Below are 14,429 nucleotides of genomic sequence, written 5' to 3'. Positions count from 1 at the left end.
CCACCTCAGTCAGGCGGCACAAGCAGACAGAAATGGCGTCCATTTTAAAAGTGACATTTTACAAAGGCGCATTTCTACTATGCGGAAAATGACTCTGCGCACACCATTGCGCAGCATGTACCACTGCATCTTGCACCACACGTGGCCTATACATTCCTCTACCATGGGGGAGATATAGGTGCCTACACCATTGCACAGCATTTAACATTTGCATTTGAAATACATCCACATGACATGTTGATTCCCACAAAAGTGAAAAAAATCTGGGAAAAAGTGCCAAGTCCAACAAAATTGCTGCTTCCTCGCAGAAAAGCGCAGCTAGACTGGCAAACATTCACTTGATAATATGCCCCGAAGTCAGGTGCTCCTACCCTGCCCTGTTATGTACTATTTACTCAAATTCAGGGCACCAGGAAGTGTACTTGTGTCTGTAATGGCGGCTGCAACATTAATATTGCTCTGTAGAGTAGGCTCAGCATAGGAGGACAGGCAAATAAGGTCTTGAGCCCATTAGAGCATTCTTTGTTTTTTATTGCAATACCCCAGAAGTACTGCATTCGGCATTCGCTGTGGGGCATAAAAGGCACTGAAGGAGCCGGCTCGCGTGGTGGTGAGTAGGCAGTGGCAGTGTCTACAGCCACTGTGCTCGGCGCTGAGGCAGCTTTTAATGCGCTTTTAAATCACTGGTAAAATTGCAATTTGCACAAGCCTTGACGGGATAGCGATTTAGGCTTCCCAGTCTTAGTTTTAATTCTGTGCCACGTTAGTTTGCTGGCTTACCTGCTGTACCCGACACCTGGGCTGATCTCTTCCCTCCTTCCCGCCCTGGTCCGACGCGGTGACTAGCACCGTTGCGCGGAGGGCGAGGAAGGTCGAGACTGCAACTTCCGGTGAGCGGGGGGACCGGTTAGCGGTCTAGTGCTCCTGAGGCATTCGCTGTGGGGCATAAAAGGCGGATGCACTTTCGGCAGCGCAGCGGACGAGCGCAGCGGGCGCGACGAAGGCGCGCCGAAGTCGCGCTCAAGTCAAGCCCGTCCACGGCCGGACACGGCCCAGGGCCATGCCCCCTGCCCTTTTGACAGGACACATTCACTGGAGTAGAGCGGAACTGCTATCTCTCCGCAAAATGTGTGCTAGTAACTTGTGTCTGCACGGCATGAGTGCGGAAAAGAACGCTGATTGTAGTCACTGCCAGTTCAAGTGTGACTTGTCAAAAAATATTATTAGAGAACATCATAGGCTGATCTGTGGCTTGCTGAATGTCCGGTCGCTACACAAGCACAGACTAGATATTTTTGATCTCCTCAGGGAAAAATAATGGGAGACATGGCTGGACTGCGACTCCTCCCCAGAGGTCCTGGAAGCCATCCCGGAGGGTTATTCCCTTGTACGGCTAGATAGACCTAAGGGCAGAGGTGGAGGAATAGCCATTGTTGTAAGGCAGGGCTTATGCTGCCTCCTGGAGCAGACTGAGGTCACAGATAGTGAGGCTGGCGCGTTCTCCATTCAAGTTAATGGGGGGTACACTGTAAAGGGCCTCTTGATATACAGGCCACCTGGCCCATCAGCCAGATTCATAGATAGTCTGGTTGAGAGTGCTACAGAGGCAGCCTTACGCACGGATAAGTTTCTGGTGTTGGGTGACCTCAACCTACACCTGGACGACCCAGCTGATAAGGGGGCAGGGGACCTTCGCAAAGAGCTGAGGGCTCTTCAGCTCGAGCTGGTAGGTGAATCCCCCACCCATCAACGGGGCCACTTGCTGGACCCTATTTTTGCCAACTGGGGGCAAGTGGAAACCCTGTCTGCCGTACCTATCCCCTGGTCGGACCACCATTTGACGCCCTTCTCGATTTCTATTCCGGGAGCCAAAGTATCGGAGAAGGTGGCATTACATCGCCCTGGACGGAGATGGGCCAACTTTTCTCTTGCCAGGTTTAATGAGGCTCTCATGGTGGGGGACGAACCAGGGGGAAAGGACGTGGAAACAGTCAATAACAGCCTGGACCAGCGCATTTTAGTCGCCCTGGACCAAGTAGCCCCGCTTGCCCAGATTAAAACAGAGGGACGTGTATCGAAAACGGCACCTTGGTTTAATGAAGATGTCCGTATGGCCAAATCAGCGTGCAAGCGGGCAGAAAGGCGCTGGAGAGTAGATTTCGCCACTCAAGCTAGAATGGATTACGTTTCAAGCAGGCGAAACTATCATGGACTAATCAAAAAGGCTAAAAAGGTGTATTATGACACCAGGATTGGGGAAGCTGATAACTCCTCGAAGGAACTGTTTTTAATATACAAATCCCTCTCGGTGGGAAAGCCTGCAGCAGTCCCAGAGGAATTCTGCACGGTTGACAATTGCAACCGAGTAGCGGAGTTTTTTGCCAATAAGGTAGCTACCATATATTCGACCTTCCCCAGTAGGGATGTCATAGATCCCGAGGAGGTAGATGTAATTAAGGAAAGGGGTGAACGACGGGTGCTAACGACACTCGCAACCCCACCCACTGAAAAACTTATTCAGATCTGTGGGTCAATTAAATCAGGCTCCCCTCGAGATCCCACTACACCCAGACGCCTGATGGGCAGTCTGCATGTTTTAGAGCCTTATATCCGCCATATTATGGATCTCTAATTTGAGACCCATACTGTCCCAGATGCCTGGAAATGAGCGGCTGTTCTTCCTCTTCAAAAGAAGCCCAATATTAGCTATGATAGGTTAGACAATCTACGCCCTATTTCCCTCTTGCCATACATGGCAAAGATTGCTGAAAAAATTGTAAACCTTCAGCTGATGGGCTTTGTAGAGGAAGCTTCTCTACTCCATGACTCTCAATTTGGCTTCCGTCCTCGGCATTCGACGGAGTCAGCATTGCTCATGGCAGTAGAGGCTCTACGGCAGGGAGAGGATGAGGGCCAAACCATGGCCCTGATCCTCTTGGACCTAAGCGCAGCATTCGACACTGTAGCGCATTCCACCTTGCTACAGTGTCTGAATGACGGAGGGGTGTCAGGAGCTGCGCTTAGATGGATCCGGTCCTTCCAAGCCCTGTGGCAGAGGGCGGAGGGCTTCGCGCTGAGCGCAAGAATCATACTTGGGCTATATTTTTAATTGTGTTTACTCTGCTGACTGCTGACTGCTAGCAGCTTATTTTGCTATTCCTCTACCGTCCCGCTGATTAAGAGCGGCGAACGGTAACCTTGTTCTTAACCTGACCCCACCCCGCCCTCCCGACTCCTCCCCCCCGCGTCACTGCCCACTTAGGCTTCTCCCTTTCCCCTCGCGCGCTGTCCAAGCCCTGTGGCAGAGGGCGGAGGGCTTCGCGCTGAGCGCAGGAATCATACTTGGGCTATATTTTTAATTGTGTTTACTCTGCTGACTGCTGACTGCTAGCAGCTTATTTTGCTATTCCTCTACCGTCCCGCTGATTAAGAGCGGCGAACGGTAACCTTGTTCTTAACCTGACCCCACCCCGCCCTCCCGACTCCTCCCCCCCGCGTCACTGCCTACTTAGACGTTCTCCATGCGTCAGCGCAGCGGGCGCGACGTAGGCGCGCCGGAGTTGCGCCAGAGTTAAGCCCGTCTGCGCCCGTCCGCGGCAGACCGGGGCAAGGGGCCTCTACCCCTGGCTCTTGCATTCAATACTCTTTTGCGGCCTTGATCCAACTGCAGGGCCATTGGCCCCTCGATCCCCGTTCCATCCATCGGATCACACAGCTAGGCTTCAACTCCCCCTGTCATGCCTGCCCATCTGGCTGCCCCCCCCTCACGCGTCACCGCCCCCCCCTGCCCCACTCACCAGCTCTGATTTGCACTCTTCCCCACTATCTATCATTTTATTAAATACCAGATCGGCTGTTAAACATCACCATGAACTTTTTACTCTTTTAGATACTGATAAACCCGATCTTTTACTGCTGACAGAAACGTGGTTCACTGAAGCCTCCCTCCCTTCCCTCCTGGCTGCCCTTCCCTCGACTTATTATGCCATCCGCGCAGACCGCCCTGGCGGGAAAGCAGGTGGAGGCGTTGCTCTTATTGCCCGCTCTGATCTCCAGTTCCAAGCCCTCCCTTCTCCCTCTTTGGGCGGAATCGACTATCTGGTGGTCCGCTCTTCCTCTCTCTCCCCCCATCTAGCTATAGTGCTCGTTTATCGCCCTCCTCAACCAACTCCCTCCTTTCTCCCGGCCTTTCAAGACCTACTTGGCACCCTGGCGGTTAACTATGCCTCGGCTCTGGTCCTTGGGGATTTTAATTATTGGCCTTTGGACCCTAAGGAGTGTGTGTCATCTAAGGAATTTTCAGAAACCCTTCTTTCCCTGAATTTTATTTCTCTTGTTCACACCCCTACTCATTCTCATGGGCACATTCTTGACCAGGTCTGGTCTCTTAACTGTACTCTCTCCACGCTGGCTGTTGTCCCTTGCACTTGGTCTGATCACTTTATAATTTCGTTTTCCCTTAGTCTCTCATTGGTCAAGACCCCCACTCACATTAAGAACTCTTGGGCCCGCAACTGGGGCAAGGTCAACTCATCGGATCTCTCGACCGCACTCCGGGCCTCTCTTCCCCTCCTATCGGGACTGGATTCCGCAGCCCAAGCCAAAGCCATTGATTCATGGCTCATGGAAGGAAGCGACCGCCTAGCTCCTCTCCGACGTACCTCGATTAGGCGCCCTAAAGACGCCAATCGGTGGTTTAACATCGAGCTGAAGGAGTTGAAGCTCACGGTTCGAAGGGCTGAACGTAAGTGGAGATTGGATTACTCCCCGAATACCAGGACCCGCTATGTTCTCCTTCTGGGGACTTATAAGCAAAAAATTACTGAGGCCAAGAAAGCATATTTCTCGGCGAAAATTTTAGCTGCCGAGAATTTACCTAAGGAGATCTTTGCCATCACCCATGAGTTGGCGTTCTCTGACCGGACCACACTCAAGCCCCCTCCCTCCCAGAAACTTTGCGACTCACTAAACCTTTACTTTGTCGACAAAATCGCAACAATTAAATCTAACATCCCCCCCCCCTTCCCCTTCTTTTGTGGACTCTCTCCCTCACATTGTCCCAGCTTCTTTTAATTCCTTTCCTCCTCTTTCTGAAGAACTTTTTGTGTCCCTTCTCCCTAAAATTAAGTCCGGCTCCCCATCTGACATATGCCCGGCTCATATCTTACGACAGATTTATACTGTCTGCTCGCGGCCCCCTCTGGACTTCCTTAACGATTCCTTAGCCCGAGGGGTTGTTACCCCATCGTTAAAAGCCGCTTCCATCGTCCCCATCCTGAAGAAGCCAGGAGCCGACCCCTCTGTGATGGCTAACTATCGCCCCATCTCCCTTCTCCCTTTTTTGGCGAAGGTGCTGGAGCGGCATGTTACATCTGCGCTCAGCTCCTTTGCCGAGGAGAATGGGAGGTTGGCTCCATGTCAGGCGGGTTTTCGTCCCAGGCATTCGACAGAGTCAGTGGTGGTGTCAGTCTCAGACACCCTCAGAGAGGGTTTGGACTCCGGCAGACCTCAGGCGCTGGTCCTTCTTGACTTGTCCGCCGCTTTTGACACGGTGGATCATTCCATCTTGCTTTCCCGTGTCAAGGCGGCGGGCATAGGAGGATCAGCCCTCATCTGGCTTTCGTCCTTCTTGAGGGACCGGACCCAGGCGGTCCATCTTGGGGAGTTTTCAGCTACCCCCTGCCAGGTCCAGTGCGGTGTTCCCCAGGGCTCCTCTCTCTCTCCTCTACTCTTTAACTTTTATATCGCTCCCCTCCCCCAACTTTTATATCGCTCCCCACCTACAGCAACTGGAGGTCTCGGTATATAACTATGCCGATGACCTCCAGCTTATCTTCAATCTTTCTTCCTCTTCTGATTCCATCTCTAATTTCCAATCTACTCTATCTTTCATCAGGGACTGGATGAATTTCAACCACCTGAAACTCAATCCCGATAAAACGGAACTTGTGGTGACGGGTGGTTGCTCCAGTCCCTGGAACTCTCTCTTTTGGCCCCCCTCTTTTGGTTCTCCCCCTACTCCTGTCTCCTCTGTTAAGACTCTTGGTATCAAGCTAAATAATCAACTCACTATGCACTCCCAGATTGGTTCTGTGGTCTCTTCTTGCTTTCTCACTCTCCGTACTATCCGTTCTATTTCCCGCTTCTTTTCTTTCCCTGCACTTAAGCTAATTATGTCCGCATTGGTCCTGTCCCGCCTGGACTACGGGAACATTCTGTACAATGGTATCCCTCAGTATTGCCTCCGTAAATTGCAATTAGTGCAAAATCAGGCTGCCCGCCTCGTCTTTGGTCTGCCTAAATTCCACCACACCTCTCCCCTCCTGAAAACTCTTCACTGGCTCCCGGTGCGGGAACGCGCCCTGTTTAAACTAGGCTGCATGGCGTTCCAGGCCAGGACGGGCTTGGCCCCTTCATTCATATCTTCAGCCATCAAGGCTTATGTCCCGGGCAGAGACCTTCACTCTTCGGCACAACTCCTCCTGGCTGTGCCCCGCTACCGGAAGAAAAAACAGGGGGGCTCAAAATTTTCCCTCCTTGCCCCTTTGTTCTGGAATTCCCTCCCCTTTCACCTTAGGTCCCTCACTGATTATTCCGTCTTCCGCAAAGCTTTGAAGACCTTTCTATTTCCTTAGCCTCTTCCCTAGCAATTTGCCTATTTTTCTGCTGCTGTTTTTAGTGGCTGTCCTCGCTCAGCTGGTTGCCTTCTACTTTAGCGCCAAGAAACCGCTCAGGTGTATGTCGCGCTTAACAAATACTTTAAAACTTAAACTTAAACTTAAACTTCCTGACAGGCAGGTGCTTCCAAGTTCGCCAGGGAGAGTGCTACTCTAGGGAGATTGGGTTGGGCCAGGGCGTGCCGCAGGGCTCGTCCCTGAGTCCTACCCTGTTCAATCTTTATGTCTCCCCGCTGGCGACCATTGTTGAAGGCTACGGACTACGTCTTGTGTCCTATGCCGACGACACACAGCTGGTGGTATCTCTCTCGCGCGCACCTGGTCTAGGGGCGGACAAGTTCAGAGCCTGCATGCAAGAACTGGCAGCCTGGATGTCCGCCAACTGCCTAAAACTTAATGGCAGTAAGACCGAGGTGCTCGTGGTGGGGGGGGGTCCACCTGTCTGGTCGTCGGCATGGTGGCCATCCTGCCTAGGAGAGGTACCTGTCCCCTGCCACGAGGCAAGGAACCTGGGGGTGTGGCTAGATACCGATCTCGCCTTTGGCTCCCAGGTCAGCCGAGTGGTGGGGACATGCTTCGGTATCTTAAAAACCTTAAGGAAGATCTTGGATTTCCTACCCATCACTGCTGCCGGACGCTGGTGCATGCGTTAGTTACCTCACGCCTGGATTACAGCAATTTGCTGTATCTGGGGGCCACGGAAAAGGTTTTTAACCGCCTCCAGGTGCTGCAAAATGCTGCCGCTCGCCTTGTTCTGAGGCTTCCTAGAAGATCTTCCTCCAGGGCAGCGCTCCAGACTTTGCACTGGCTTCCGGTCAGAAGCAGGGTGGAATTCAAAGCTCTTGCCACATGCCACCGCATTCTGAGAGGCAAAGCCCCTGCCCAGTTACAAAGCCTGGTTACCTGGTACGAGCCTACCAGGAGTTTGCGCTCGTCTTGTACAGGACTTCTGAAATTCCCCAAAATAAAGAAAACACGTATGGGGGGCAGATCATTCAGATATCTGGCCGCTAAGCGGTGGAATGACCTGCTGGTAGAATTACGCATGGAGTTTTTGGAATCCTTGTTTAGGCGGAAGCTTAAGACTCATCTCTTCAGACGCTAGACTACTGTTAAAGCTGTTATACTGCTACCCTACTTACCATAGCGCGGGGACACGCCTCTGGGCGTAAACCAGGCGCTTTACAAAACTCCCTAATAATAATAATAATAACTGCAGGACTCCAGTGGGACCAATCATCTAGATTTTCTGATTTTTCTGATTTTTTTAACCTTAATTTCTCATAAACTGCTAAATGGATTTACACTAAATCACAAAAAGCAAGCTTTGTGAGTAAAGATCTAGCTTACTGCCAAATTTAGTGCAATTCTGTTCGTCCATTTTTCATGTATCGCTGTCTAAAATTCCTTCGGAAATTCAAGTGCAAGATGAGTTTTGGTGAAACACATTGACAGTAGGTCCCACAGGGACTGTCATTTTTTAAAGTGAGACCTCTGATTGGCCAGAACCCTTTTTCTATCTTGTGCCTTTATGGTACAGTCAGACCAAGACTTGTCAAAATATTCCCAGGGATTTGATTTACTGGTCAAGAAACAAACTGTTGTGGCAGACATTACAAACCTGACGGACTCATCACTGAGTCCTGAAAAATAATTTAGCATAGCCTCTTAGGGTGTAGTGTAGGCACACTCTGAACCCCTTGGCCAAGTGAGGAATGGTTACAAAGACAAACCCTATCCAGTTAAATAAAAAAATAAAAAATATCGGGATGCAGGTCCTGCGGTACCCGCTGCCTGTACCATGGTAACCACTGAACACTGAAATTAATAACACAAAGCAGACGTGTCTGGCAAGATGTGAGGGAGCACACAGAAAAAGCAGGCAGGGGCGGAGGGGCTGTGGGAGTACATGGCCCCTAGAGAGCAGGCTGGAGTCTGAGGGGCATCACATGGACCAAAGACGGGGTCGTAAGCCGACCTCGGAGGGTAGCAAGGTGTGGTAGAGGCAGCAAAACAAACCAAAGAGTGAAGGTGGATGGGGACAAGAGCAGCACACTGACCATGGAGGGCAGGTCCCAGGGGTAGGTTCAACAGCTGAACTCAGAGGGCAAGAGGGAGGGTCAGGAGCAGCTCATACAATACCACAGAGGGCAGTGGAGCAGAGGCAGCAAGCTGAAATCAAAGGGTGGGTAGGAGGGCCGGGGAAAGAAAAATGAACCACAGAGGCCAGGCAGGAGGGGCAGTAGCAGAGGCAAAACATGGGCCATGGTGGATGTTAGAAATTGGGTTTCTGGATGGCAGAGGTTTGCACTCTGTCCAAGCAGGAACTAAAATCACTGACGTGACCGGGTAAGTCAGTGACACACTCTAAATTAACCTGTGCTCACCCTCTGGTAGCTTTACACAGAGCGGTCAGGCTTAACTAAGAGGCAATGTGTACTGTACTTGTGCACACCACAAACAGTAAATTGGTGAAATCACCACAAAAGGACTCCACACCAGTTTAGAAAAACAGCGAATATTTTGATAAGTGAACCAAGACCAAAAAGACAAAAATCCAATAATCAGATGTCAATTTATGAATTTTTAAAGAATATAAATGTTTGTAGTGCTTAGAAGCAGATAGTGGCTACCCGGGTTATCGGTTTGCACTTCAATGCCTCAAATCCAAACGCAAAGGTCAAAAACAATGGAGCTTGGGTCGGACACATGGACCTGTGCAGTTTGCGAGTGGTGTCTTGGTTACAGGCTGTACATACGTATTAATAGATGTATTATCATGCACTCACTGCAGTCTTTGCTCGGATACATGTCTGTTCTCTTTACATACCTGTCTATAGTAATAATGTGTTACTCTTTGCGGTTTGTGAGTGGTCTGTTGGTTACAGGCCGTACATATGTATGTAAATATGGATTCTAATGCAGTCACTGCAGTCTGTGCTTGCTTACTTGTCTGCTGTCTGTACACACCTGTCTATGGTAATATTATGTGTTACTCATTTCAGCTTGTGAGGGGGGCTCTCATTTCAATCTGTACTTGGTTACATGCCTGTTATCTCTACATATCTGTCTATGGTAATAATACCTATTACTCTTTGCATGTCCAGGCTGTATATATTTATAGCTTTACTATAACGCACACTCTTCAGTCTGTGCTCAGCTACAAGTCTGTTATCTGTACACACCTGTCTATGGTAATATTATGTGTTACTCTTTTCAGTTTGTGAGGGGTCTCTTGGTTACAGGCTGTACACATGTATTTATGGATTTATTATAATGCACTCACTGCAGGCTGTGCTTGGTTTGCGTTCTCCACGTTCACATAATTCACTGCAGGTTCATTGATGGCTCTACGGCTGCCACCAGGGGTCGCACCTGAAATAAGAGACCACATTATATCACACCTGCTTTTTGACTGCTTTTAAACTTAGAAATGGGACTCTGAATAGACTCTTACCATTTGCTTTCTTTGCGTGTCTCTCATAGAAGAGAACCACACCAAGGACAGCGACAACAGCACCGAGGAGCATCCCTGAAGCCACCGCCAGGGTGACCCACCAGGTAGAACAGGAGGCATCTGAAGCAGGAGGAGCCCCTGAAGAAGAGAGACAACCTGTGAGTGTCAGGCTCCTCCGGCTCTTGGCAGGTGCAGGCAGAACGTAGAAAAAAAGAATAACAAAAGGAGTAGAGAGAAAAAGTTCTACGAGATTCAACGAACACACCAGTACTTTGGATGAAAGGTTCTGAGCTGGTTATCGTCACTTCTCAACAGCAGAATATAATTTGTCAAAATGTGGCTGTTGAAATGGTTTTAGGAGTTGCATTATGATGGAAAATATTTCTGAATAATGAATTTAATAATGGGTCCAATCTGGTAATAATAATCTAACATGAACGCACATGAAATTAGTTTAACATAATGTATAGCAGTGCGTTTATTAATGTAATTTTGTTGCCATATTTTATCCATTTTAATTAATATGGATGTCGTTTTCTGCTCACTCATATTACTTGCCACCTCCCAACCCGTTCTATATGTGTATCTTTCCCTATGCAGCTTTGCACATGAAGACTAGGGGCCCGATGTAGGTAATTCTTATTTACCACTTCTTAAATACCGAATTTTACCGATTCGGTATTTAAGAAGTGGTAAATATGAAGGGGGGAGATGTAGGTATTTCCAGATGTGTAAATACCGAATCTTTAAGATTCGGTATTTACCGAATCTGGAAATACCGAATCGGTATTTCCTATTGATTCCTATGGGCTGTGAAGCCCATAGGAATCAATGGGCAATACCGATTCTGTAATTACAGAATCGGTAAATACCGATTTGCACAAGGGTGCAGGGGGTGTCACTTTGACACCCTCTGGCACCCCCAAAACAGGCTCGGGTGCCATGTGGCAGACATACATGCCCTAAGGGCAGGTCTGCCTGTCACATGGCATAGGTGTGCATGCACACATGTGCATGCACACCGGAATCGGTATTTTACCATCAAATTGGATTTGATGGTAAAATACCGATTCTGTAAGGCCTCTGGGACTCTGAAGAGTCCCACCTACATCTCGGTGCCTCAGAATCGGTATATTTACCGATTTTTTATTTTACCGAATCGGTAAAATTACCGAATCGGTAATTTTACCGATTCGTTAAAATATTGCCACCTACATACCTGTCACCCATATACTGGTCGGTAACGGCCGAAAATACCGATTTTCGGCCGTTACCGACCGACCTACATCTGGCCCTAGATTATGTCTTTGTAAATTTCCTAAATATGCATGAATTGTGAATAAACTTCCTAGTGTTTCTAACATTGCAAGTGCCCAAGGTCCTTCCGCTAAAGTTCCATTACTGGACTCTTCCCCTGGTACATAGTTCATTGTCCATTACTGGGCTTAGTGCTCTTCCGCTGGTGCATAGTCAATTGTCCATTACTGGGCTTAGCGCACTTCCACTGATGTATAGTCTATAGTCCACTACTTGGCTTAGCGCTCTTCCAGTGGTGCATAGTCCATTGTCCATTACTGGTCTAAGCGCTCTTCCAATGGTGAATAGTCCATTGTTCATTACTTGGCTTAGCGCTCTTCCACTGGTGCAGACAATTATCCATTACTGTGCTTAGCTCTCTTCAACTGGTGCATAATCCATTGTCCGTTACTGGACTCAGCACTCTTCCGCTTGTGCATAGTCCATTGTCCATTACTGGGCTTTGCTCTCTTCCACTGGTGCATAGTCCATTGTGGAATACTGGGCTTAGCACTCTTCCAATAGTGCATATTGCATTGTCCATTACTGTGCTTAGCGCTTTTCCACTGGTGCACAGTCAATAGTCAATTACTGTGTTTAGCGCTCTTCCACTAGTGTATAGTCCATTGTCCATTACTGGGCTTAGGGCTCTTCCACTTGGTGCATAGTCCATTGTCCATTACTGGGCTTAGCGCTCTTCTAATGGTGCATAGTCCATTGTTAATTACTTGGCTTAGCGCTCTTCCACTGGTGCAAAGTGCATTGTCCATTACTGGGCTTAGGGCTCTTCCACTAGTGCATAGTCCATTGTCCATTACTGGGCTTAGAACTCTTCTTCTGGTGCATAGTCCAATGTCAATTATTGGCTTAGCGCTCTTCGACTGGTGCATAGTCCATTGTGAATTACTGGGCTTAGCTCTCATCCACTGGTACATAGTCCATTGTCCGTTATTGGGCTTAGCTTTCTTCCGCTGGTGCATAGTTCATTGTCCATTACTGGGCTGATCACTCTTCCACTGGTGCATAGTCCATTGTCCATTACTGGGCTTAGCGCTCTTCCATTGGTGCATAGTCCATTGTCCATTACTGGGCTTAGGGCTCTTCCACTGGTGCATAGTCCATTGTCCATTCCTGGGCTTAGCACTCTTCCCCTGGTACATAGTTCATTGTCCATTACTGGGCTTAGGGCTCTTCTACTGGTGCATAGTCCATTGTCCATTACTGGGCTTAGCGCTCTTCTACTGGTTCATAGTCCAATGTCAATTACTGGGCTTAGCACTCTTCCACTGGTGCATAGTCCATTGTCCGTTATTGGGCTTAGCTTTCCTCCGCTGGTGCATAGTCCAATGTCAATTACTGGGCTTATCGCTCTTCCGCTGGTGCATAGTCCATTGTCCATTACTGGGCTTAGCTTTCTTCCGCTGGTGCATAGTTCATTTTCCATTACTGGGCTGAGCACTCTTCCAATGGTGCATAGTTCATTGTCCATTACTGTGCTCAGCGCTCTTCCACTGGTGCATAGTCCATTGTCCATTACTGGGTTCAGTGCTCTTCCACTGGTGCATAGTCCATTGTCCTTTACTGGTTTTAGCACTCTTCCACTGGTGCATAGTTCATTGTTCATTAAATGGCTTAGCGCTCTTCCACTGGTGCAAAGTCCATTGTCCATTACTGGGCTTAGCTCTCTTCCACTGGTGCATAGTCCATTGTCCGTTACTGGACTCAGCACTCGTCCACTGGTGCATAGTCCATTGTCCATTACTGTGCTTAGCACTCTTCCGCTTGGGCATAGTCCATTGTCCATTACTGGGCTTTGCTCTCTTCCACTGGTGCATAGTCCATTGTCCAATACTGCGCTTAGCAATCTTCCACTGGTGCATATTCCATTGCCTTTACTGGGCTTAGCGCTCTTCCACTAGTGTATAGTTCATTACTGGGCTTAGGGCTCTTCCACTGGTGCATAGTACATTGTCCATTACTGGGATTAGCGCTCTTCTACTAGTGCATTGGCCATTGTTAATTACTTGGCTTAGCGCTCTTCCACTGGTGCAAAGTGCATTGTCCATTACTGGGCTTAGGGCTCTTCCACTAGTGCATAGTCCATTGTCCATTACTGGGCTTAGCACTCTTGTACTGGTGCATAGTCCAATGTCAATTACTGGCTTAGCACTCTTCTACTGGTGCATAGTCCATTGTGAATTACTTGGCTTAGCTCTCTTCCACTGGTGCATAGTCCATTGTCCTTTTTCTGGGCTCAGCACTCTTCCACTGGGGCATTATCCATTGTCAATTACTGGGCTCAGTGCACTTCCACTTGTGCATAGTCCATTGTCCATTACCGGTCTTACCGCTCTTCCACTGGTGCATAGTCCATTATTTATTACTGGCTTAGCGCTCTTCCGCTGGTGCAAAGTCTATTGTCCATTACTGGGCTTAGCGCTCTTCTACTGGTTCATAGTCCAATGTCAATTACTGGGCTTAGCACTCTTCCACTGGTGCATAGTCCATTGTCCGTATTGGGCTTAGCTTTCTTCCGCTGGTGCATAGTCCAATGTCAATTACTGGGCTTATCGCTCTTCCGCTGGTGCATAGTCCATTGTCCATTACTGGGCTAAGCTTTCTTCTGCTGGTGCATAGTTCATTTTCCATTACTGGGCTGAGTACTCTTCCAATGGTGCATAGTTCATTGTCCATTACTGGGCTCAGCGCTCTTCCACTGGTGCATAGTCCATTGTCCATTACTGGGTTCAGTGCTGTTCCACTGGTGCATAGTCCATTGTCCATTACTGGTTTTAGCACTCTTCCACTGGTGCATAGTTCATTGTTCATTAAATGGCTTAGCGCTCTTCCACTGGTGCAAAGTCCATTATCCATTACTGGGCTTAGCTCTCTTCCACTGGTGCATAGTCCATTGTCCATTACTGTGCTTAGCACTCTTCCGCTTGGGCATAGTCCATTGTCCGTTACTGGGCTTTGCTCTCTTCCACTGGTGCATAGTC

The 14,429-nt window shown here is 48.9% G+C and overlaps 1 protein-coding gene across 1 annotated transcript in view; it reads right to left on the bottom strand.

Moving 5' to 3' along the window:
* The window catches only part of LOC144768895 (uncharacterized), a 124,530-nt gene that overhangs the window by 58,695 nt on the left and 51,406 nt on the right, over window positions 1-14,429 (bottom strand). The window contains exons 3-4 of the mRNA XM_078652909.1: window positions 10,135-10,272; window positions 9,964-10,052 (exon numbers count right to left, since the gene is read on the bottom strand). Of these exons, the coding sequence (XP_078509035.1) occupies window positions 9,964-10,052; window positions 10,135-10,272 (227 nt within the window). The remainder of the gene's footprint in view (window positions 1-9,963; window positions 10,053-10,134; window positions 10,273-14,429) is intronic.

The sequence above is a fragment of the Lissotriton helveticus genome, chromosome 7, assembly GCF_964261635.1.
Source record: "Lissotriton helveticus chromosome 7, aLisHel1.1, whole genome shotgun sequence".
NCBI classification, from domain to species: Eukaryota; Metazoa; Chordata; class Amphibia; order Caudata; family Salamandridae; genus Lissotriton; species Lissotriton helveticus.
This window is presented reverse-complemented; position numbering and strand designations above follow the sequence as displayed.